This window comes from Hakea prostrata, chromosome 2, assembly GCF_041222555.1.
Source record: "Hakea prostrata isolate BN-2017 chromosome 2, UWA_Hpros_2, whole genome shotgun sequence".
Taxonomy (NCBI): domain Eukaryota; kingdom Viridiplantae; phylum Streptophyta; class Magnoliopsida; order Proteales; family Proteaceae; genus Hakea; species Hakea prostrata.
Genome location: NC_142601.1, coordinates 48,384,780 through 48,411,000, shown reverse-complemented (window position 1 = coordinate 48,411,000; position 26,221 = coordinate 48,384,780). Strand labels below are relative to the sequence as shown.

The window sequence follows — 26,221 nt, the reverse complement described above, 5'->3', positions numbered from 1 at the left end:
GACGAATTTGCCCTTATTATTATTATTATTATTATTATACATTTTAAGGGGTTAATGTTTATTAATTTACAAAATCAAACCCTCCTTCATTACCCAATTCCCAAATCCGTGATTCTACCATTCTAAATCTTTATTTTTCAAATCCTAGTTGAAGATTAGAAAATGAAAATTAATGAGTGAAACATAATCCGAAGAAATTAAGATTTGCCTAAATCAAAGGAGATTGGATTTAAGAACGCTGATGGTATATTACATTTTGTTTGGGATTCCTAACGCTGATAGGGTTAAATAGGATTTGAGTTCAGATCCTTAAAAGTCACAACGGCAATTTTAATCTACACAACAACCTTCAAAGCACAACAACCCAATGAAACAAAGCACAAGGACAACATTTTTATTTCAGACCGTTGTTCGTCAAACCCTAATCAACAATCTCTCAATGAGTATAACCACCACCAGTTCCCTGTTCCCTGGTTGTAGCCACCACCCATGGTGGGGTTTGTAGTATGCCCGGTAGTGGTAGTGGTGGTCCTAGTGCCGGTGCCGTGCATTGGGTTCATCACAGTTGCTGTGGTGTTACCGGTGGTGGCAGAATGTTGTTGTCTCGCCGCCGTGTTATGATCATGCGCCGCTTGCTTGTTCAACTTAGCTTGATCGATCTTCTCTTGTTTACGATGGGTTGCCATATCTTTCTCTGTTGGGGTTATGAGATGTATTCTTCTCTACCTTCTCTTGCACCGTGGCCTTCGTCTTGTCCATGCCGGACTTCGCCGATGCTGCCATGTTTGACGCTGCTTACTTCGCCGACTGCATCTTTATCTTCTCCAATTAAAACAAGTTTCACAAAACACGAATTGACAAATCTTAAATGCCCTTTGAATTGGTTTTACCAATTCTACATCTTTATTTTCCATAGTTGATTCCTCCTAAATGCCGTGTGAAATGATGCAAGGCGGTACTCCAAGATGAAGAACTCAAAGACATATGCGAACCAGAAATTGGTCTTCCGAAGGATGCAAACCATAGTTGGAGATTACGTTTCACGCATTAATTTTCATGGATTTGCGAATAGGGTATTGAAGGGTCTGATTTTGTAAATTAATAAACTTTAACTCCTTAAAATGTAAAAAAAAAAAAAAAGAAAGAAAAAGGGCAAATTCGTCAGAGAAGTGATAATTTGTCCTTAAATTGACTTTTTCTATAGTATAGGGGAGGCAGATGCAAACTCTCAGTTTTTTTGAACTAAAAATGACATAGACCAAACCTCGGGGGTCCCAGATGAAAATTACCAAAGCTTTCAACAGATTAGAGAAATAGAGATCTGGTGTGGAGAGATTTTGACATAGTTTAAATCTCATTGCTAACATATAGAGATTCCGTATATAAACGGTTGAAAAAATCCACACAATATTTTTAGCCAAAAGACTGCGGCCTCTTCTTCCCAATTTCATTTCACCAAATTAGGGGGCCTTTGTGGCTAACAAACAAATCATTGATAATATTATTGTGGCTCATGAAATTTTCATTAGATGAAGAAGACTCGTAGTAGAATTGGTTTTATTGCCCTAAAATTAGATATGTTCAAAGCTTATGATAGGGTGGATAGTGGAATCATCATCAAACTCTTTCAATTCCTTGGATTTGACGGTCACTGGTGCCAGCTCATTAAAGCCCTTATCTCTTCCCCCACATTTTCTGTTAAAACTCAAGGTTCCCCTTACCTATGGTTCTTGGGATCAATAGGGTTATGACAAGGGTGTCCCCTCAGTCCTTACCTTTTTTCTCTTAATTATGGAAGTGCTATCTCGTCTACTTGATGAGTATAGGTCCCTCAACCTATTAAAAAGAATCAAAGTGGGACGAGAGGCACCAGAGATCACTCATCTCTTTTTTGCAGATGATACTTTTCTTCTGTAGAGCTGATACTAAAGAAGTTTTGGCACTAAAGGCAGTACTTGAACTATTCTCAAACTTGACAGTAGGAAATCAATTTTGAGGAAAGTGGAGTTTTCTTTAGCCACAATGTGCCAAGAGATACCAAGAACCTGATACTCTCGATACTGAAAGCTTCAGAGATTAAGGGGGAGACTATATACTTGGGAATGAAATTGCTGGTTGGATGGGGGAAGGCAAAGAACTTACAAGCAATATTGGATAGAATAACAAGAAAGTTGGCCTATTGGAAAGTAACAAATTTATCATATGCAAAAAGATGTGTCTTGATGCAGGCTGCACTTTAATCAATGACACTTTTTCAAATGCAATGTTTTAGGTTCCCTAAGACAATCTCCACAAAGATAGATGCTATTTGTCAGAGGTTCTAGAATGGACAACCACACAAGAATAGGCAATTGAACTTAATATCTTGGGGAAAATGTTGCCAACCAAAAGATTAGGCATGATGAGATTCAAGAAAATGGAGGACTACAACTCAACATTGCTATTGAAACAAGGTTGGAGGATAATCACTCAACCAGAAGCAATGTGGGTTTGAGTATTTAGATAAAGATACTTTAAGGGTCAATCTCTTTTTTATCTCTTTTTAATTCTAAAGTATCTACAAAAAAATGATCATGGATATGGAATAGTATTACTAGCATACTACCTCAATTACAGACAACGGTGCTTCACAAAATGGGGGATGAAACATTTGACTTTCTTTTGTTTTAATCCTTGGTCCCCATCTAGAAGGACTCGTCTGACATCTCTACAAGACTTTTCTCTTTGGCCGTGAAGGGCAACGGCGGTCGAGGTCTTCAATGACCTTCAAAGTTTGAACAGGGAGTTATCTCCACCCTCCTCTACTTCCCGCCCCTAATCACATTTCCAATTACACTTTTGGACCAATGTGATTCATGGCCTTCCTTACTTTCCCCAAATGGGAAATTCTCAATTAAATTAGCTTTTCATGCACTATTAAAAGAGTGCTTCCCATCCCAAAGACATGGATTCTCGAACTGGTGGAAGTATATATGGAAGTTATTGATCCACTCAAAATTTAAAGCTTTCTTTTGGCATGTCTTGAATGCAGGAATATCGATACGATCAATAATAGCTCAATGGACAAATGTTCAAGCATATTGTGTTTTGTGCGAGGAGAACGAAACAATATGACATATCTTTATTTCCTGTGATTGGGTGAAAAGAATTCATGTAGCAGGACCACTGGGGCTGAGGACGGAAAACGGGAGCAACACTTCTCACTTGCATTTGTGTCATACCCTTCTCTCACGCTTACAAATGGATAAGCTAACCCTAACATATTTTCAGTTTTTATAATTACTTGCTATTTTATATGAAAAGAGAGAAACTCCAGACTAGTCACACGAAAAATACCCAATCCATCGGCATTGCTTTCTTAAATAAACCACTGGATTGTAGCTTTAAAGCTATAGCATAATGCGAATAACAGTCTTAATCCCCATGCAACCCCTATACAAAATCATTTGGTGCTACCCCGACAATTTGTCGACAATATTTGTTACTATTACAACAGACTACTAATATTGTTTTATTGTGTGCAGGGGTATCTAAGCAGATAGGAAACACGTGATGGAGTATGGGTGAATATGTGGGTGAACACATCCGGTTCATCAATTTTGGAAGATTAAATATAGTAGATGAGTTGGAGGCGATACTTTTTGGTCTACAAGTAAGCATTGACAAGGCAACAGTAAAAGGGCTAGAATGTTTCTTTTTTCATCATGCACACCATCTTTCTTACCAAAGCTGACATCAAGGACATGGCCTCTTAATGTAATAACTATGATAATGAATGTTTCAAAGGCAACACAAAACAATTACTATGGGCTGTTCCCTTCCCCCATGCTCCAACAATGGATTGTTGATCTACTTATAGAAGCATTTACTAATGTGATGGGAACCTATGGATTTAAGTAGGGGTGTCAATTTGTAGCCCAAACTGTTAAAACCGAACCGCACCGGCCCGTTATTGATAAGCATGCAGAAAGTACGGGGGTGCCTATATTCCCTTTAATCTTTAGTGGCGTGTCTTTGTCTTGGAATCTATCTTTCTACTCTTACTACTGCCAGAATAATTAGAAGAGCACTTAAGAATTTTGTGTGTATATTCTTTGCAAACACTCACGAGACACAACTCGTCCACTAGGGTAACCTAGGGGTTTAAAGGCTTGTTGCACATGCTAAGTGCAACCGTTATTCCTACGAAAGTGAGTTAGGTTTTTCTTTCTTTATTTTCTGTATTAGTTTTATTTTTTTGTTTTGCTCGAGGACTAGCAAATACTCAAGTGTGGGGGTATTTGATAAGCATGCATTTACCATTATTTATTTGATTTAATTCCCCATACTTATTTAATTAAAGAGATCTAATTGAGTATTTTTGTGTATTTTTCAGGAATAAGGAGATTTTGGATATTAGAAATAATATGGAGTAAAGTTGTCAAATATATTAGATATTGGTGGATTTTAAATCATGGCATTCAATCTTGCTGCTCAAGAAATCATGAAAAGTGAGATCTTAGCCAAATTGGAAATAGGTGGAGGTCTAAGGAACAAAATTGGTAATAAATCTGAAAATCGGGTAAACAGACCTACCTTCAATATTTTGGGCATATCTCTCTTGTATGAGCTTGGATTTCGATGATTCAAGATGCTATAAAACGATATTGAAAATATCTACAACTTTCCAGTTTTGAGTTTTTCCAAATTCCTAAAGAATAAATGTCAAATCGACGGGTAAAGAGAGGGGATTCATTGTGTGCGGGAGACATAAAAGAGAAGCCAACCACAGAAAAGAGGACTGCGAATGCGGCTCTCATCTCTCTCATTGCTGAAGAAGAAGACCACATCTCTCTCTCTCTCCCTATGTTTCATTTTTATTTTTCTTATGAACTTTGTAATAATGAGTAGCTAGTTCCTTTGCTTTGGAATGTAGATGAACCATGCTTATTTCATTAAGTTGATTGTTCTATATCTTCTAGTTGATTGTGTTTGAGTTTGGCCAAAGATGTTCTATAACTCAGCGAACTAAGCGTGCCAAGCTTCCGCGAAGGACAATAGTCTTGCGAAGATAGGGCATATCTAGGAAGACCATCCCTAATTTACTTTGAAGTGTAGAGTTATATCGATTAGGGAAAAGCATTGGGGATTCGAAATCCCAAAGATCTTCACATATTCACAGTTAACGTTTTACATTAGTTAATAGATTTAGTTTAAATTTAGTTTTGTTAAATTCAATCTTAGTACTTAGCCTTTTAGTTCCCCATAGTTCGACCCCGTACTTTCTGCTTGCTAGATTAGTATAGGATTTTATTTTTGATTGGTTAGCGACACGATCAGTTATAGTTTGAACCGGCCTAAATCAAACCTTAATGGGCTGTAATTGGGCTGAGGGTGGTGGAGCCCGCACCAACCCGAAACCGAACCGCAACCCGTTATAATCCGTTTTGTAATTTTACATTAAATAATATTTGAATGGGTAAATATCACTTACCTCCCCTCTTAGCTGGACAAATAACACTTACATCCCCTCTTAGTTGGATAATATCACTTACCTCCCCTCTTACCTAGCAAATATATCAAACACCTCCCCTCTATTAACTTTATCCGTTAAATTTAACTTTTATTGTTAAATATTTTTCTAAAACTCAAATTACCCTTGGTTAAAAATATTTTTTTATTTCAAATCTTAAATTACCGTAATTACACTAATAGTCAAAATACTCAATCACCCAATTAAAACAATTGTTAAAAAACCAAAACACCATACTTAAAATCCAAATTATCTTTAATTATTAAAAATTCAGCATAAGCTTCTTCTTTTTTTTTTTATTTTTAATTTTTAATAATTGATCAAACAATTAAAAAATCCCAACATAGTAGTACGTGTTTAATTTTTTCAACATACCCTTGCTTTTTTTAATTGCATTTTTTAGTTTACTTGATAGTAGAATGTGTTTTTTAAATTGTTTTTTTTTTTTGTTTGCTGTTTTTTAAATTGTTATGTTGGGCTTTTAATAATTAAAGATAATTTAGGTTTTAACTATGGTGTTTTGGTTTTTAATAGTTATTTTAATTGAGAGTAATTTAGTAGTTCAACTCTTAGAGTGATTACGAAAATTTAGGATTAAAAAAATATATTTTTAGCCAACAGTAGATTGGGGTTTAAAAAAAAATATTTTGATATATTTGCTAGGTAAAATGGGAAGTAAGTGATATTATCCAACTAAGAGGAGGTGTAAGTGCTATTTGTCCAGCTAAGAGAGGAGGTAAGTGATATTTACCCTATTTGAATTGTTATATTACCATTAGGTAGTTGGTATAGACAATTGAAAAAAGTAAGCATGAATTCAAAGATCAAATAGTCATTTTACTACTTAATATCTAGGTTCTTGATTTCTATAGAATGGGTGGTTTTTTTTAATGAAAATTGACAAATAGCAACTTAGTTTTTCATATAATTTTTGCTTTTGTTGTAGGATACTCAATTGTTTCTTCTTGTTCTTTTTCTTACACACCATAAACCGTTAGTCAACTCGAGTCTAAACCGTTAACCCAAACCGTTAGTTAGCCCGAACTCAAAGCGCACCAAACCAAACCTGGCCCGAAACCGTTATTTTGCTAATGGGCCGTGTTTGGGCAGTCAACCCGAGTCTAAACCGTTAACCCAAACCGTTAGTTAGCCCGAACTCAAAGCGCACCAAACCAAAACTGGCCCGGAACCGTTATTTTGCTAATGGGCCGTGTTTGGGCTATATGTTTTTCAGTCCGAACCATTAAGCTCAGGCCGAAACCACTCCAAACCGTTTGTAACAAATCACGCCATTCACGGCTCTGCAAACTTAACGTCTTGACTGAAAACCTCGTAGTCACAACTCGCAACCCACAACCCACAACCCATTCCGTTTAGCCTCTAGTCCGTGTAGTCTCTACACTCCGCTCACCGTCCTTCTTTCAGTGTTTCAGTTGAACGACTGCCGGCGAGTTACTGCGCGCATACTCAGTTCCTTCTTAATCTTCAGTCGGCTACAAATAACAGCGAATCTTTCTTCTTTTGTTACTTTGTAAGTGTTCTTCTCAACTAATGCGAAAATATGCATTGTTTTGCATCGACTTGCTTGCACTGTAGTTTTTGGATTCAACATTATTGTTGATTCTAAATGTCTAAGAAATGAACCGTGAGATGTTCCTTGTTTCAATCCTCATAGTTAATGACGATGCATTTTTAGTGCCACCAGCTTCTTTTTTTTCTTTCTTTTTCTTCTCTCTTTCCAATCTTGCAGTCTTTTTGAGAACTGCAGTCTGCTAGACGCTGATAATTTGATGTAGAATTGCGGTCCCTAAGAAAATAATTAGGATATGTAAATATAATTTAATTTGACTTCAAGAAAATGGCATGTGAAAATTGGTTGAGAGGAGGAGGATCAAATGATTATTAATTGGTTGTCCTGAATCGCGTTGATGGGTTTAATAGACTTAAATGCTGGATTGCAGTATGGCTGGGAAACTTGGAAGGATTGATTTATTAATGAACGAGGTGTTTGTTGAGAAAGAGTGTTCACTAATGTGATCTAATTGGGGTTGTTGCTGGGAAAATTATTCAACGGAAGGCTTGACTGAAGAACTTCAAATTGTTGGCCGTGTTGTTGCTATAATGGTAGGAATTTAAGAGAGTGAGATCTTTCCTTCGTATTTATGATATATTTGAAAATATGTGTTGAAATAATGCTTGTTGGTGGCATGTACATAGTGCAAACACGGCTGGGGCTTCCATTGCTGGGAAGCCAATTTAAGATTCCAAATTTTTTTGTATGACAACTAAATGAATGGTAGTGCTTTTCTTCTTTTTTATTCTCAGCTGCTAAGGAAATGTATTCTATCTTAAGCTTTCATAGTTACGTCTTTCTTATCTTTTCCCCCCTGGTTGTAGATAATTCCTACTTGGTATTTTCATCAGTTCTTAGAGGTTTTACTTTTATTTTTGATTTTTTATGCCATCTCAACTTAGTTTACTGTTTTCTCTTGGGTGGGTGGGGCGGGGGGGGGGGGGGGGGGGGGTTGAGTCAAGTGCTAGTTGCTACCAGAATATTGAGGATTTTGTGAACTTAATTTCTCATGAGACGGTGGATTATCATAGGAGGGATACTTTCTTTTAATTCCTTTATATTCTCATAAGCTTTACAAGGTTCAATACCCTTTTGATTTTCTTAAAAATACTGTTCAATGCATTGGAACAGACTGTGGTTTGAATATTTTGATTTGAATCTGCTGCTAATTATTGGACGGATTAATCTTAGGCACTATGAATTGCACCCTTATAGGAACCTGCAAAATGGGACTTGCAGCAGCTTATGCCCTTTTATCCAAACATACTTCCTCTCTCTCTCTCTCTGCCCTCCCTCTTTTTTCTTTGCATTTTGATCAATTGTATCAGGGTCTGCAAAACAGGCTCAATGCCAACCTTGGCAGGCTTGGTTGGGCCCACGAGGATCAATGCTTGGGTTGAAGTTTCTTAGATTTGAGTCAGGGTTAGCGTGGGGCTGGGCGTCCTTTTGAATATTCAGGGTCGGGCTAGGTGTAAAAACCTCATTCCAACCGGACCTTGTTGCAAAATCCCTAGTTACAACCCAATGCATGAGTCTTGGTCCTCAGCCTTACAAAAGAAAAAAAGTTCTTCACCCTCGAGCCCAAAGCAGAAAGATTGTCATGCTATTTTTCGATGCCTTTCTTGAGTGGTGGACATTTGGTTTTCAAAATGTATAGTTATTAAACCATTCAAGCTAAAAAGGCAAAAACTGATTTTCAAAAGCTTCATTATCGCAGTCTAACAGTAAACCCACTTCCTTAAAACCATAAAACCTGAGGTGCCGATTCACAGGCTCTCATGTTTAACTTACACAACGGGGTCTTTCTTGTTGGGGAAAATTCTCTTTATTTGCCACCTTTACATAAGCTGCTGATGTTGAATTTTGGTAATGCAGTCTCAAGAAAGGCAGCCATGGGAACTCCGATTCCTCTTGAAACATACAATTTGGGATTCATTGGGGCTGGGAAAATGGCCGAGAGTATTGCAAAAGGAGTGGTGAAGTCGGGCGTCTTGCCTGCGTCTAGGATTCGAACTGCTGTTCATAAGGATGCTAGTCGCAAGGAAGCCTTCTCTTCGCTTGGTATCAAGGTCTTCAGTAGCAATCAGGAGGTATAATTTGACTCTACTCTTAGATCTTCCTCTTCTCCCCCTGCTCTCTCTCCTGTGTTTATTTTGAGGGTCTGGTTTCATGTCTGAGGGTTTTGCATCTGTTTATCATCTTTATACTGATCGTTCATTTCTGTATGAGTTTGTTTTCTGATTCAGTATTTACTTTTCAGATCTTTTCTCAGCCAATTGTTGTGTTCCTTTTACTTAGTTTTATTCATATATGTTGCTTTTTCCTTACATATGGACTGACTTAATTGCAAGATTTATTTTAGTTTCAATTCACCTCCTTGTTACTCCAAGTCCTCCCTCAATTGATGACTCAGTGTTGGTTTATATTCTTCTGCCTTTCTGGTTTGTTGAGGCACATGTAAGCTTGTGTAAATGTGCAGCTCTAAATGCGGTCAATTTTGTCATCATTCTAATTTCTTTATTATAATTAGATAAGAACTTCCTTTGAATGTATATTTTTTAAACTTTTATCTCTCTCTCTCTCTCTCTCTCTCTCTCTCTCTCTCTCTCTCTCTCTCTCTCTCTCTCTCTCTCTCTCTCTCTCCTTTTTTTGGGGGTGGGGGTGGGGGTGGGGGTTGAATGCCTTTCCATTGCATTTTTTTTAATCCATGTTCGACTTTGTGGTATTTTGGGATTTGGTAGTTCTTAAGATTTTAAAGTTCTGACAGTAATTCTTTTTGGTTCCATGACTTTCCAGCCATCTAATATCACTTTATAATAACCATGCAGGTAGTTGAAGACAGTGATGTGATTGTTTTCTCTGTGAAACCTCAAGTTGGTACTCCACTGCCAAAACTTTTGCCCATCAGATAACCATTTAATTTCCTTGTTTATCTACATGTAACTTCTTTCTACCCTAGAATTGTCTCAAAACATCCTACTTTGTGTCTTGCTTATGATTTTAATGCTAAAAGCAAATAGACAAAATTTTATACTTCTGTCATGGATCTGTTTCTTTTAGCTATGTGGATCTTCTGCATTAATGTTTCAATCCAAATTGCATGTTTCATGGAATAGATTAAGATCATTGGATGTACATGGTGATGACTAAGATGTATTGATAAAATTTCCTCCCTTAACTTAACCCTTAATAACAGTGCCTGACTAACTGGCAATATGCAGTTGGACAAGGAGGTGGGTTTTTTGTCATCTTCTAATTATTCTTCCTTTCATGCATGCGGCTTCCATGTATGAAAATATTTCTTGGTACCACTTCGTTCTTTCAATTTGCAAGCATTTTCATGATTTCTTTGTAGTTTGTTGGACAGTTAGTATTGCTGAAGTGTTTTTTTTTTTGGAGGAATGAACAAATAATATAGTAAGGACAAGGACTAGTTAGAATGGCCTAATAAAAAAAATTCAGTATTCTCTTTTAGTTTTCATCAGTGCTGGATTGGATAAGCTTCCTGTGGACCTAGAAACTACTCCTAGTTTTTTATTTTTTCAAAATATTGACCAATCATGAAACTAATGCAAAAGTCGACCTCGACTCAGAAAACCTATAGGAAATCGATTACGACCAGGATAATACAATAATGAAGAATATAATAATTCAATCTTTCTTTGTTTTTTTTTTTAAAGAAGAACATCAAAAGAGAAGAAGGATAGATAGAACAAGAAATGGGAGCAATCTCAGCTATTGAACATGGATTATACTCCATAACTGAGGCTACTTAGCCACAGATCACTTTCTCCAAAAGTATCTGATAAGAACCTACTAATCACTCTAAAAATCAATACGAAAATACAAGAATTAACAAGATAGAACTGGTTTTAATGGTGCCAGTCACCCCCAACACCTCATGGTGCCCCTCAGCCTACAGCTGCCCTAACTCACTCACATAACCATTCATAATCCCCCCCTTTCCTCTCCCTTTCCCCTCTATTCATAACCCCCAATCCCCTGTCTCTTTCCTCAATGTAGCTTAATACTGTGATCCTGGGGCCCTATCACTACTGGCCCCTCAAAAATCACCTTGTCCTCAAGGTGATGGAAATTTGAAGTTTAGTCTTCACATGTTTGCCACACAACCAGGCCATTTCAGCAACATTCTCCAAGATCCAACAGCAAACCCATTTCCAAGGATGCAAATGACCAATGGCGTGCAGCTTTTGATGCTTTTGCATTCTCCACTGCCACCTCAACAAAAAAGCAGAGATGCTGCACTTCAGTCCCTCTCGAGCAATTTGCCAAACACTAGAGATGGGTAGATGGGAGCCTAGGAGGTGCAATGCTGCTGTTACCAAAATGTGGTCGCGGAGAAGACCAAGAAGCGACACTTTGGAAGTTATACCCGCCATAAAGAAGAAAAAGTGAATGGAATCCACTGTAGGACAGACCCCCAAGCAAATCGAGAAAAACTTTCGGTGAAAAACCGAGGGAACGATGCCAGCAGTGATTTTCTCCGGTAGAAATTCCAATCCAAGTGTTGTTGGTGCAAATCGCACCCCTGCAAATATTGCCGGTGTTGGGAGAGGAACCCCAAAGATCTTGTTCCTCTGTGCTAGAGCCCCTAAAAAGATCTGTGAGACAACTGGGGAAATAGCATCAAAACCAGGGGTGATCCACTCGGTCTCGAAGGTTTTGTTGCTGGTAACGAAAACAGCACCCAGCTCAATCGCTGCAGCCCCATTCTCAATGCCTCCCTGTCCGTCTCGACTTTGAGAGGTTGAAGACGATGGTTCCCCAATTGGTTGGTTTAATCGGACCGCTTCTTGGGTAAGTCCTTGGTTCGTACTAGTCTTGGGGTTGGGTCTTGGCCCAACTGAGATATTTGGGTCCAATTTATAAATGAGAGATACTGGGTTTTGTTGTGATGAAATGGGCTAGGTCCATAGTGGGTCTTTTGAATTGGTGGGGTTCACACACTTAAACCCATGAGAAGAAAAGGATAGGCTGGGTATTGGGTGAACGGAATGGGCTGGGCCCGAGGTGGGTCTTTTAAATGGGTGGTGTCCAAATACAAACCATGGGTTAAGAGAAATGGGTTGGGCATTGGTTTGATGGAATGGATTGGGCTTTGGATCATGAAAATGGAATGGGCCCAAGATAATTCTTTTGAATGGGTTAGGCATAAGCACTTAAAATCGTGGGTTAAGAAATATGGGTTAATGAAATAAGATGGGCTTGGGGTTAATGGAATGGGTTGGGCCCAAGGGGGTTTCTTGGGGAATCTGATGGCCCAATCTTTGAATCTGGTTCTCTTTGGGCCTAAATTTGATACTTTGCATACCTGAGTTGGGCCCAAATATAAGAATCTTGGCTCTTAATGTGTGAACTAAACCCATAAACCGGTTTGAGTTAAGCCAAACCAACCCTAAAAACCCTCAAAAGCCAGCATCATCTTCTCCATTTTCTGCAAATAGGAACCTTAGCCGCCGTCTGGAATTTTCCACCGAGTTCCTCTGGCCTCCTTTGATTCTCCTTCTTCTTGTAGACCTTTGAACTAGTGGCTTGATTTCTCACTACTGAAACCTTAATCCAGTAGGTTTCGACATCCAAACTTCTCACTCTCTTCTTCTCTCTTCTCCAAGTATGACATGGGACCACCGTAACAAGCGATCGATCTCTTCTAGAGATTTCACTCGGTGTTCTTTCCATCGGTTTTGCTTGGTCTCCTAGTTCCATCACTCCATTAGCACCCATAATTTCTTCCTGGTTGTTGTCCAAAATCACGTTCACCTTTGTCTCTTGGCCATTGCCGAACTCAGTTTGCAGGGCTTCTCTGAAAGTCATCCAATCAAACACCGGCCAAGATCTTGCGTATACCCAATCCAGTGCATTTCCTTCCAAGTGTTGGAGAGCTATGCCCAACCGTTGGTCATCCTCAATGTGGCGTTCCTAGCAAAACAACAGGATCTCTAGAAGCCATCTTTGCACATCCTCCTCACCTGAAAACAATGGCAATACCATCGCTTCCCTGGGATCGAACTACTCTGATACCAGTTGATAAGAACCTACTAATCACTCTTAAAATCAATACGAAAATACAAGAATTAACAAGATAGAACTGGTTTTAATGGTGCCAGTCACCCCCAACACCTCACGGTGCCCCTCAGCCTACGGCTGCCCTAACTCACTCACATAACCATTCATAATCCCCCCCTTTCCTCTCCCTTTCCCCTCTATTTATAACCCCCAATCCCTTGTCTCTTTCCTCAATGTGGCTTGATACCGTGATCCCAGGGCCCTATCAGTATCCTTTCTATTGCAAAGAAGGGCCTATTCAAGCTTGGCTAAAGCTTTTACAAGAAATAGTATATTTTTAAATTGAAAAAGAAACTTTTAACCTGATAATTAGAGACAATAAAATTGTATGGAAAATAAAAGCTAACTGGAATCAGAAACTATTAGGCTTTATAATTCAGCTACATGCATGATGCATAAATAACTAATGGAAACTAATTTATGCTTTCAAGTTTTCCAAAGTAATATCTTCATGCAATCTGATCTTTGTCCCAGACATCTTCTATGAATATTACCACTTGGATCAGTTATGGGTCTGTGACACTGCTCACGTGAACAATAACATTATAATGTGATGAGTGTTTCTGTTTTTTTTTGGTTCTTCATCTAAGCTTCTAGTTGGAGGTAGGACTGCCTTATGTGATGCTCCATTGAACCCAAAAAAAAAAAAAGAAAAAAAAAAAAGAATAGCTGCCACAACATCAAACCAGGCCGCCTCTCACAGTACCTGGGTTGATTAATTGAACAGCTCATTCTTAGGGAAATCAAACAATACAGGCCTTCTTTTTCTTCTTCCCTTTTTTTTGGGTGGGGGTGGTGGGTGGGTTTAACAGATGGTTTTAGACATAGGACAAGCTTTTAATTGCTGAAAATAAAGTCATTAGCATTGGTCCACTTACACCTTTAGGCCATGAAAGGATCTGGAATTCTGGTAAGAAAAGTTAGGCACAGTAGAACCCGAGGCATGATTCAATGCTTCTACTGACGCTGTCTCTCATGGCTTGATTTGGCAAAAGCATAACTGCCAAATGTTAATTGATTGTGCTCCTATCTGTTTGGTAATGGATTGTGGATCAACTAAGGATTAAGTTCGGAAAACCTCATGCAATCTAAAATTGCAGGGATTAGGGATGGAATAAGAATCTGAAGAAATTCAAGCAAAATATAGACAGTTCAGATGGGCAGATAACTTGTTGGTTGGTCTTTATCAAAGAGAACAAACCATCAAAGGCTTAAAAGAAATCAGATTGGTGATCAAAGTTTTGAAACCCTTTCTGTATTAGGAAACTCAAGTAGAAATTCAAATACAGAATTAGTATGTACCAATTTACCAGTATTACTAGCTTCAAAATTGTTAATTATTAAAAATTTAAAATAGAAACTACTAAGAAAATGAGAGACAATGGAAATGGTATTTATCAGATTTAGAAATTGAAAGATGATACCCTTCAATAAAATAGAAATCATATTTAGAAACTAATGAACAACAGAAAATAGAAACTGAAACAGAGAAACAGAATTAGAAGTCCAATCAGCTTGGGTAATAATAGATCTATCAATTCCTGTTTTTCATTTCTCGTGTCCTAGAGAATCTGATTCATTTTCCTCCAGGCAGAGCCCCCCCCCCCCGGCCAGAAACAAGAGCTTCCAAAGAATCTTCCTCATTTCCCTAGTTTAGTGACATAGCCATAATTTGATGCCACCTCCTAGAACAACCCAATTCAGTCCATGAATTATAAAAGATCTTATTTAAATTTATAATAATTTTTAAGGTGAAGCTGTCCTACAGAGCACCTTTTGCCCTTTCCTTTGCCTACTTATAATATGAATATTTTTCTATTGCAGTTAAGGAGGTGGTTTTGCAGTTGAAGCCAATGCTTTCAAAGAAGAAACTTTTGGTTTCAGTCGCAGCAGGAACCAACCTGAGTGATTTGCAGGTGTTCATTGCTTTAATTTTTTGTTTCTCGCTTGTTTTATGAGGTTTCTAAATTATTGTGATAACTGTTACCCTATTTAACTTTCCTGTCAACCCTTGTTATGCCTCTCGCTCAAATAGTATAAGGGTTCCATAAATATCCTAAACATACATTATATCAAATGTCAGAAAAGATATCTCCACGGTCTTTACTGGCATCTCAAACCTTATTCTTGTAGATGAGAGTAGATATGCAATGTTTATGCTTTTCCTCTATTTGAGCCTTTGAGGTTTCACCTGATAGCATGGTAGAAGATCTCGACCATCTCGGTGAGATCTCGGTCGAGATATACAACTTTTTGGCGTCAACTTGGTGGCCCATCTCGGTGGGTTTTAGGGTCCCAATTGAGTTGAAACTTGGTATTTAGCTTATTTAAGGCCTTTTGAACACGTTGGTGGCCTTGGATTTGTTATAAACAACCCTATGTATGATTTCTAAGTCTACCCAGAGTGTGAAACCGAAATGTAGTAGGATTAGGGAATGCAATGTTATACAACATGTAATATAGAACCTTTAAGGCATATAAATGAAAAGAAAGTATATCAAATGCATCAACTAACTTAAATCTTATCAAAATTCCATCCATATGAGTATCAAAATCTCAATTTTCAAGAATAAAATAATTATACAACTATTAGAAGTTCTATATATTAGTCATTAAATCATAAATTCATAAGACATGTAAAGAATGATTGATCTTCCTTGTTGTAGATGTGCTAAGAGTAGTTGCAAGTGAAAATTCAGCCAAAATCCACAAAAAAAGGTGAAAATTGAGAGTTCCAGCGAGATCCAAGGCGAGATATGGTGAGATATGGCGAGATATGGCGAGATATCCCAACTTGCTTCTCTCGCCCTCCATCTCGTCTTGCCAAGCTGAAAAAACGAGATATCTCGCGAGATCTCCCACCATGCCTGATAGATTGCGGTGTGGGACTAATGTGTAGTCATTCATTGGGTAGTTGGGGTTATGTTTATTTGGGTTGAGTGTCACATTCCATCTAACAGTGAGAAGACCTTTACCGATGGCATTGAACTTTCTGTAAAAGGAACAAACTTTCATTAGAATAACAAAGTTTTTTTCTTGGGTGGATTTATACATATACTTGAATAAAGGCCCAACACCTACATCTGTCAACCCTAGGTTGATTTCGAAGGAAAATAGAACACAGTGTTGGATCTGCATCAACTCTCTTCATCTTGAAAAATTTCATCGTAGTATTTGGTAGTGATGTGGGGGGAGCAATATGTGTATGGCAGCAGCCTTAACCATTCCTAGGCAAAACAATAGCATTATGAAGACACAAGGAATGAAGTCTTTAACTTTGGGAACTTTCTTTTCAAAGAGCCACAGTGGCATAACAAATTCAATATGCTTATGTTCAAAATCTGCAGGCATTCTTTTGGGATTTTCTTTAAGGACAACTCTTGCTGGTGTTATCTCTTCGACCACGTCTTTGCAAGCTTTTGTACCACCATAATCAGCTTTGGCAACTCTCTCTTTTATAAATGGCTTGATCACCTCTTTGTCTGCACTGTTTTTGCTTTGTTGTCTTTAATGACTTTTCTGAATTTACTTTAGCAGACATGATTCCAGCTCTTCCATGTGCCTTCGGGGCTAGACTTCATGTTGTTTCTGCCATTGGAGCTCTAAGTGTTGCTTCTTTTTCCTTATCACAGTTTGCCTTGATTTGTTCAACTATCAGCTCCTATAGTCTTCCTATAAGAGCACAGGTTTCTTTTGCCTTGTTATCAAGACTCTACATGCGAGTATCCACCTTGCTTTTGTCTTTGCTGCCATTCTCATTTCTAGGAATTTGAATCTAAGAACTATTCTGATATTAATCTCCAACAATAGGGATGTTGATACCTCTAGATGGGAGGTATTCCTCTGTCTTTGATCATAACCTCCATCGGAGAAAGCTTGCATGTACTCCTTAAAGTTAGGTGGAGTTGTATTATGATGATGCCTTTCTCTATAGGGTGTTTTATCCTCATCATATCCATCAAAAATGATATTATGGTACCTGTATTCTCTATTATAAGGAATTCTGGCATAGGCATTCCTGCTAGCACCTTCCTTGTTCCTATCTTCCGCTTTGCAGAACCTTGGTGTCATCGTTGTTGGAAGGAGTTTAATTGATGTTGTCATCAAATTCCTTACTCCATGGGGAGGGGGGGGGGGGGGAGAATCTGTTCGGCTCTTCTTTTATTGCTGCCCAGGTAATAGTTTCATTGCCTTCATATTTCATATTCCATATCCCTTTAGCATTCCACCATTGACGGGCATCTCCCACTAGTTTAGTGGATGCTAATTTCATCTTGCTGTGCTCAGAGAAATCATTCCACTCAAAATAATCATCTAAAGTATCTACCCATTTATGAAATACCTGGGGATCATATGCCTTTGGAGGTTTACGCCATTTTCTTATGTCTTTGTACCTATGCTGATGAACTTGAGATTATACTTGACGTCTATCATATTCTGCCGTGGTTGGTTCTTCCTTGCTATGATACCTCTTGATGCAGTCCAATTTAATGAAGGCCACTTCTTCCAAGTTCTTTTAAGAGAAACACTCATTGGGACCAAGAAAGGGTTTCTTCAAATTTTGGTTATGGGATATGGAGGTTATTTGTGATATGGGCTAATGATGGGATGATTTTGCTAGTAAGGATGGATTGGTTAGTGACTCCGAATTCCTTGGTTGAATTAACTGGAATGGAATTATCAAGGATGATGGGGTTAGTTTTGCAGAAGTTCAGAATAATGGGGTGTATGGGTGAATGGTTAGGTTATTGAGATGTGGGATGAAAAATTATTGGAATGGATTGAAACTTGGAAGGGATGTAGGTAATGATATAGGGATATGATCCCCCAAGCTTGGATTGTTAAAGTACAAGAGATAAGGGTTTTGAGGGAGTGTAAAAAATTCAAGAAAATATTTATATCTTGAAATCAGACCATTAGAATGGGGTCAAACTAGGATTTAAGGTCACTAGGGTTTTTTTTTTTTTTTTTGGGGGGGGGGGGGGTGATGTATCTAAAGTTTGAGACAGTTCTAATGCTTTGATTGGTGTACTGTATACATATGACCTTGAATTTGGGTCTCTTGAAAAGTCTGAAAAAAAAAAAGGGAAATGGAGTGTAGGCTGCCAAATATCTAGATGGAGCGTTGAGGATGGAATACTCAGATGGAGAATGGATGAGCTCTGATCTTCAACCAGTTCCAAGTGTCTAGGATTGATTCACCTAGAACCTTCCTAGCTTTGGATCTTCAAACTAATTGACAGAACCAAAGTAAATACACACAAAGTGCTCGATTTCATTCAATATTCAAATCTGTTCTCTAACCTAATCAATGGGGGCTATTTATAGCCTTACAGAAGAAGTCCTAATAAAATTAGGACTTAGAAACTGATTTAAACTAGGAAAAATAAACTGACTGACTTAGACTTCTAAAACTGAAATACAACATAAGAAAAAAACTATTCTGCCCTTATAATTTAAATTGGGCAGAATTTTACACAATAAGACCAATTAAACTAACAAACTAACATATTTCGTACTTGACCTAGATGTAAACTTTTGGGCCCATTGAGTAGGCCTATGTCCACAAACGTATTAAACTAAGGCCCAACACCTGTATCTATCAACTCGAGGTTGATTTAAAGAAAAAAGAAGGCAATTCAGTGCTGGATCTGCATCACCACCACGGGCCATTTGATAATTGCCACCATTAAGGATAAAAATAGTAAGCTCTCCATAGGGCAAGAGAACTCTAATTTTGGATGCGAATCCATGGCTAGGTTTCTTTAATATACCAAAATCAGGCAATATGCAATGTGCAATGTGCAAGCAGATACAATGATCAACTCTATGATCAGATTTGAGATAAAAGAAAGAGCTGCATCACTGGAAGAAATTAGACAAATAGAAATGGTTGGAAAAGAGATGGAATTGATCTATTTGGGAAGAGGAAGATAGGAGGATAACAGAACTAGAGAAAAAAAAATCATGCCTGAGATACCAGTCCTCCAATCAACTCTCAGTAAACCCCAATACTCTGGAAAAAAGAAAGGAAAAGCAAAAACTCATATGGTTTACTTAAATCAAACTTTCAATTTAGGGCAATTTGCATTTATGAGGACCTAAAATTCCAGAATTGACTCATATGGACTCTTAATCACTCTAATACATTCAATTAGATAAATAAACTCAAGAGTCAAGACAGAGCCCTGTCTTCCTATTACGTATTCTAATCCAACTGAATCACTTAACCACTTATTCTATCTATTAACTTTATTTCCACTTTGTAGGCCTATATATTATGCCCTTTCCAATGAACAGAAGAAGCCTGAGCCTAAAAATTAAATAAATAAATGAACTCAAACAGAACTCTGTCTACATATTATGTAAAATCTAATTGAATCACTTAACCACTAATGCCATTTACTAAATTTATCCCCACTTTATACTCATATTAATAAAAGCTCGAACCTATGATATAATTTAACCAAAGTTCAATTTCTGCACTATCTAATAAGCCTTGCAAGCTTGCCTAGGCCTCCATGTGGGATTAATGTTTAATGCAACTGTGTCATCCTTCTGACTCTCATGAACTCTTTTTTAGGATGCCAACCATTTTCTTTCTGATTTTGTGACAGGCATATTTGAAATAATTTAAGAAAATGTTGTAAGGTTCTAATGTTAGTGCGTTAATTCTCCAAACAACCTCACATATGGGAAATGTGAGAGCATTGGAAAAATCCATCTTTCCCCATATTTTATCACTTACTCTCTCTTGACAACCATACATAGCCTTTGTACTTGTGTATCCTGCCATTTTCTGTGAGGAATACAATATTTTCTTTCCCAATTCAAGAAAAAATGAAAAAGTTGCACTTTTGAAAAAAGTTAAATTGCAGGTATCATAGATGTGAATTTTGTAAGCTCTTTCATGAACTTCCAATTCCCCATCTGTAAAGTTTCTTTTTCCTTCATCTGGTTTCTTCTCACATCTCTCATTTGCTTTATGTCATTTGTTTGCCTTTTGTTTACAATTCCAATTGAAGTTTGTCCATTTTGTATTTACTAAAACTTAATCTATTAGTGGTATCATTCTTATCAAAGAAATTGGCTGTGTTTTGCTTAGGAATGGGCTGGTCATAGCCGATTTATTAGGGTGATGCCAAATACTCCTGCTGCTGTTGGTGAGGCAGCATCAGGTAACAGTTCTTGTAATTAGATATCCGACTTCTTATTAAATTTCAAGCATTCTGCAATTTCCAGTTTCTTTACTAACATAACTGACTAGCAGAATATTGGGATGTTGTCGAATTTCTTTTTCTTTTTTTTTTTTGGTTTAATTATTGATTTCTCAATTGTATGTTCAGAAAAAAATATTATATTCTCTTGTTCAACCTAGATTAATTCTTTTGTTCAACCTAGATTACTTTTCTTTTCTATTATAAGAGAAGTGAAATTTTGATACTATTTGTATCAGTTCTGGACAAGGTAGCAGAAAACTTTAAAAACTTATTTATCAGTGATGTTAATGCAGAATAGATTACATGAACATACATCTCATATAAAGGGTTTTTTATTATTATTATTATTATTATTTTTTTAATTTCTTTTGATAGTACATCTACTTTTTGTACCAAAATCCCTTTTGCAATCCTTTTCTTTTCGTGTTTGTTAAACCCATCCGTGGGATTGGGTAACTTTATCCCTGTATTTGTTGAATAGTTTTTGGCACACCCTTCTATTTCCTGGATACCAATACTGCAAATTAAATATCTTTTTGAACATTGATTTTTCTTGGGGCAGGGGTTGTGATTAAAGTAACTACTGTCTGCGACTTGTCCCAACCACAAACATATTTGAAATAGTTCTTTTGTAGGTGGTTTCTCTTTCTAAATTTCCATTTCTCAAATGACCATTCACTTCCTTTTCTGTTGGAGAAATTCTCAGAAAGAAGAAAAGCCGCTCTATCCTAAGATGAGGCCGCACTATAATTATTTTCTTAAGATCCAACTTGTTTTTAATACGATGTTTTGGTCCACTAGGATTAATTAGGCATTATTTTTTCAACTTATTTTGTTCCTGTTACTAGTTCTTGGGTAACAATTAATGTTTCTTCCGAAATCCCATCCTTTTACAGGTTATGTAGGAAACTCTCTTTATTGTTCTTTTCTTATGTATGTAATTGAGCATTTGAGCCTATATGGTGATATTGAATATTGAAAAAAATTAGTAGTTGGGGCTTGCCTTTCACAGTTGTGGAACTGCATGTCTGTTCTGTTTTTTCTCCTCCTTCTCCCTTAGCTTAGGTATAATCTTCTTCCTTCTTGCTTTTGCCCTCCCTTCTTCCTGTTTCCTTAATCAGTTTTGTGGTCTTTTGTGCCACTGTTGCCTGAGAGACGAATTATTAGAATCCCTTGGTTCTTCATGTTATGGGCTGATAATTGTTGGTTTGCCTTTGCTCTTGAGGGCAACCTGAATCATGGGAAACCACACCTGAAAATTCCTTCCATACCAAGATTGGAACTAGAAAGTACTGCTGGTTTTGCTGAACTTAACTTAGAGAAGATTCTCTGCTTTGATTCTTGATCCTTGGTCCTATTCTTGGCATGGGCTTGATATGGGTAAGAATTTGAATCTGCTTTAAAATTTCCTGCAATTTGGTGCATTGGCTGAGAGTTTCTATCTTGATGAAAATATTCTGACCTGAAATAGTAGCATCGGGATTTGTTGGGATTGATTGTGAGTTCTGGACACAGCTGATTCGCGTTTGATTCATGGCTTATTGGAACCCTGCTCAGCCACCACAATCCTTCTACAAAACCCCTCCTGTGTTTTCAGTTAATGTTGTAGATTTGAAGTCACAAACAGGTCTAGGAAGTGAGTCTATCTGTGGATATATATATATATATTCCAAATATTTTTATGATCATCTAGAGTCCCAATTTCACTTTCCGACTCTCTAACTTAAGGTTAATAGTTGGTGGGAAATACAAAGGAAAATAGTAATAAAATACGGAAAACTTGTAGACTAAACAAATGGCTAGTGAATTTTTTTTTCCGGGTAGTGGGAGTAGGATGGCTGAAATTACCCTTTTTCAGATTGGTGATGAATTTGCAACCAGTCAAACTTAGTTTTTTAATCCATCAATTTTGTCCTTATTTATTTATTTTTTTTCTTTTCAGTTCGTTTATTGTCTATTCACTTGTGAGTACAAGGGTTAGTAGCAAGGTTATTAAAGCGGCAAAGTGACCAAAGCGATTGGGGCTCCGTCTTGGCGATTAGGCGATTAAGCGGCGCTTAGGCAACAATAAAGCGACCAAAGCGGTTTAGTCTATATTTTTAATATAACTACTTTTTAATACAAATACTTTTTATAATAAACTAAAGTACTAAACAAACATTCAACAATCACATTCATAAAAAAAAAAAAAAAAATCAAGAATCAAAATTATGAAAAATTATCCAAAAAAAGATTAAAAACATAACTTCATCTCATCAAGCATCATAAGATTCATAACAATAATTATGTAGTATGTACTATATCAGTAATCAATGTGAAAAATGAAAATGAAAGTAGTAATTTTACATTCTTACTTACCTCTATGATAGTGTGACGTCAAATAAGTGTCTTATACTCTTGTGCATAGATCAATAATCAGAATTGATGTATCCATTTTCCCTTTTTTAACCAAACAGTGCCGACATGATAAATTAATAGATCTTATTATTCCGATTTCCAAGTCATTGTTTATTTAATGGTTCATTGATTATCAATGTTGAATATGGCTCATGCTTCACATTCTGTTGCCGACAGGCACTTTGGGCCTCGGAGTTTATTTGCAAATTGGGCCTTGATTTCAAAATGGCTCACATATTTAAATTTATATACGGCATTGTAGAATAAATTATGATTAAAAAAAAAAAAATAATATGTACAAATTATAAAATGTAAAAAAAACGGTTACTTTAGCATCAAGGCGGCAATATGGCGCAAAATGTGGCAAAACGGTAGTGCCTAAGCAAAAAAGCGGCAAGTCAGCCTGTTAGTTAAGTGGCAACAATTTAAGCGGTTCAAAAACCGCTTTGCTGCCTAGGCGGCCGCTTTGATAACCATGGTTAGTAGTTGAACATGGATATGTGGTTGAATTGACTTGGATGGCTATTACCCCTAAAATGGTCATAAGTAGATTTCACTGCAACAATGGATACAGGGAGGTAGATTGATCAAGTTAGCCTACTGTTTTGGCTCTTGTTTGAGCCACAAGCATATCTAATGCAGTTGTATGTCTAAAACAAGCTTCAGGTGTAGGGATTCCTCTCTAGACCAGCAGGATTAGGTGCACAATAGGTGCAAGGATCCTCCCTACAGCAGCTCTAAAAATGATGGGCATAGTATAGGGTGTTTTAATTTTAAATTAGTTCTTCATTTAAGTCATGGTTGAAGTTGTACTTTCTATGACTTAAAAAGCTACTCTTCATACGAAGTGACACTATTTGTAGTCGATTGTTGAGCTCTATTTTGAGTTTGAAAGCTACGGTAGTCATTGCGGCTGTTGATATATATGTGCTTGCTCAGTTGAGCCAATAGTTTGAATAACGAAAGTTTTTATTGGTGAGAAAAGCTTAGCTTTTGACACAGAAGTTCTCCTTCCCAACCATCCATCAAAATTTTCAAGCTTCCTTATTTCTGCCCCAGTCAATCTCCATTGAAGAATCTTTCAATTTCTGCAAGTTCAAGGACATCATTACTCATTTACTCTTCTATTTTCTGTTCTTCAATCGACAGTAGGTTGAGTCAACCTTAATGCTTCATCCTCTTCTTTTAATCTTCCAAACATCACCAAGTCTAACACCAATTCCGTTCAGCCATTCATGTCATCATGAAAACCCAATTCTGGATCAAATACTCACCTGCAACCATAGTTGTCATGGCGTCTAAGCGAGCAAGGCATCTCCAGCAGTGTCCAAAATCTTTTCTTGTCATGTTGAATCAACAACACACCGAGATACCAAGATTTCGCTGAAATCTTGGCAAAACATGGTAGAATGATGCACCATGTCTCAGTTGAGTGTTTTGGTGGGTCTGGTTTTTTATGTCAACCTAATTTGAGACCAATAAATACAATGGCAACGTTATTTCTTACTGAAACCCAAAACTGGTCTTCTAGTTTCACACATGCCCAGCTGTATGCGGATGAAACTAGATCTTACTGGTTCAGATTGGCACTGTTTCACTCTTTCCAAGAAAGCACTTCTTTTGAGTACTCACTCCTCTATCTAAAAATGGTTCTCAGTCAATATTTTAATTTGACTGCAGTTCATTTGCATTTCAGTGTCCTAAAACACTTCTGTTATGATTTTTTTTCCTCATTCTATAGGTTAATCTTAGATGAATTTGAAGTTTCTGGTTTTCTTTGTAAGTTAAACTGCAGATACTGTGGTGCTTATGATTTAGCAATGGTTCCATAGAGAGAATGGCTGAACAGGATTCATATTAAGCCGAGCTCATGCAGTGTGGCTTGAGTTTTAGTCGAATGTGTTAAGCACAACAGCTTGGAAATTCTGCACCATTTCAGCATCTGATATTAAATTTGGGGTATGCCACATCTGGTAGAGGCCCTTATAGGCCCTTGTACGGAGAAGTGATAATCAAGATTGAAGGTATTAGAAGAACTAGGGGCAGACCTAAGATAGCCTTAGGAGAAGTGGTAAGGATATGCATAGCTTAAGCCCTATATCTAGTATGACCTCAAATAGAGTTTGATTGGAAGGCAAGGATCCATGTGATCGACCCATTTAGTTGGGATAAGGCTTATTGTTGTTATTATCTTGGTATTCTTAATTAGACTGTTTCCACCCCTGCTTTTTCTAGAAATTGGAGCTGTAATACAGTACTTGTATTTTTTCAGTTATGAGCTTGGGGGAAACTGCAACAAAAGAAGATGGAGAATTAGTTGCTACTCTCTTTGGAGCAATTGGCAAGATATGGACAGCCAATGAGAAATTGTTTGATGCAATCACCGGCCTGAGGTATATGATTTAAATAGTATTGGAAATGTCACTAAGATTCAGTACTGATTGCTGGACATCTTTTATTTCATTTATTTGTTTATTCTTTCTTTAGAAGTTGGATGTAAAGGAGCTTTATGAGTTTGCATATGTTTGATTGTGCATTTCTTTTGTATGTGCACTTGGGGGGGGGGGGGGGGTGCACAAATGTGTATTTATGTGAGAATACAAGAAAGGAAGATGCTAATTAAATTATATTGTAATAAACTCTTGTTTTCACCTAAATTTTCAGTGGTAGTGGCCCAGCATACATATTTCTAGCAATAGATGCTATGGCTGATGGAGGAGTAGCTGCTGGTCTACCACGTGATCTGGCACGGAGCTTGGCTTCTCAGACTGTAAGTTTAAGCCATTACATAAAAAGAGTCTTATCTTTTCAACAAGTAACATTCTGTACTTCTGACATCAACAGCACCCCTTTCTTGCATGTATTGTATCATGATGTGATAATTTATAGCAGTATAGGTCAACTGGTCTTGTATGTTTCTGTAGGTTCTGGGAGCAGCATCTATGGTCATCAATACAGGGAAGCATCCTGGTCAGCTAAAAGATGATGTTGCATCACCTGGGGGAACCACCATTGCTGGAATTCACGAGTTGGAGAAGGGTGGTTTTCGTGGGGTCTTGATGAGTGCCATTGTAGCTGCTGCAAAACGTGGCCGAGAACTCTCTCAGAACTAGTGCTATCTTTTTTTTTTCTTTATGCATAGATCATCCCTTTTGACTGGTATCATATGGATAGGTCTTATCAATTATTTAAAATGCAAATCATTTAGAGGGTAGGTTTGATCAAGTGTTTGAAATAACGTGTAATTTAGAGGTTAGTTTTGACCAGCTATTTGATTGCAAATCATTTAGATATTACCTGGAACTTCGTTGTTCTCAGTGTTCATTACTAATACTTTCATTTGGCAAATTAGAAACAAAATTTTGCTCAAGTCTTACAGCTGATCCACCAAGAATCGTTCGTCAAGGGTTGATCGTTTAATTATTTTTTACC

The 26,221-nt window shown here is 37.3% G+C and overlaps 1 protein-coding gene across 1 annotated transcript; it reads left to right on the top strand.

The window, feature by feature from the left end:
• Positions 1-6,778: 6,778 nt before the first annotated feature.
• On the top strand, positions 6,779-26,177 carry LOC149024591 (pyrroline-5-carboxylate reductase-like). Its single transcript, XM_089144814.1, has 8 exons — positions 6,779-7,043; positions 8,961-9,175; positions 9,914-9,962; positions 14,997-15,088; positions 20,278-20,350; positions 25,062-25,182; positions 25,454-25,559; positions 25,714-26,177. Exons 2-8 carry the CDS (start codon positions 8,978-8,980, stop codon positions 25,900-25,902), a joined length of 828 nt encoding a protein of 275 aa, XP_089000940.1. The 5' UTR covers positions 6,779-7,043; positions 8,961-8,977; the 3' UTR covers positions 25,903-26,177.
• The last annotated feature ends 44 nt before the right edge of the window (positions 26,178-26,221 follow it).

What these genes read in the sequence shown, in the direction of transcription:
- LOC149024591 (XM_089144814.1), top strand. Translation starts at nt 8,978, where the DNA reads ATGGGAACTCCGATTCCTCTTGAAACATACAATTTGGGATTCATTGGG. An exon ending in GATGCAATCACCGGCCTGAG is followed by an intron (nt 25,183 to 25,453) that starts GTATATGATTTA and finishes CTAAATTTTCAG; the next exon opens with TGGTAGTGGCCCAGCATACA. An exon ending in GGAGCTTGGCTTCTCAGACT is followed by an intron (nt 25,560 to 25,713) that starts GTAAGTTTAAGC and finishes ATGTTTCTGTAG; the next exon opens with GTTCTGGGAGCAGCATCTAT.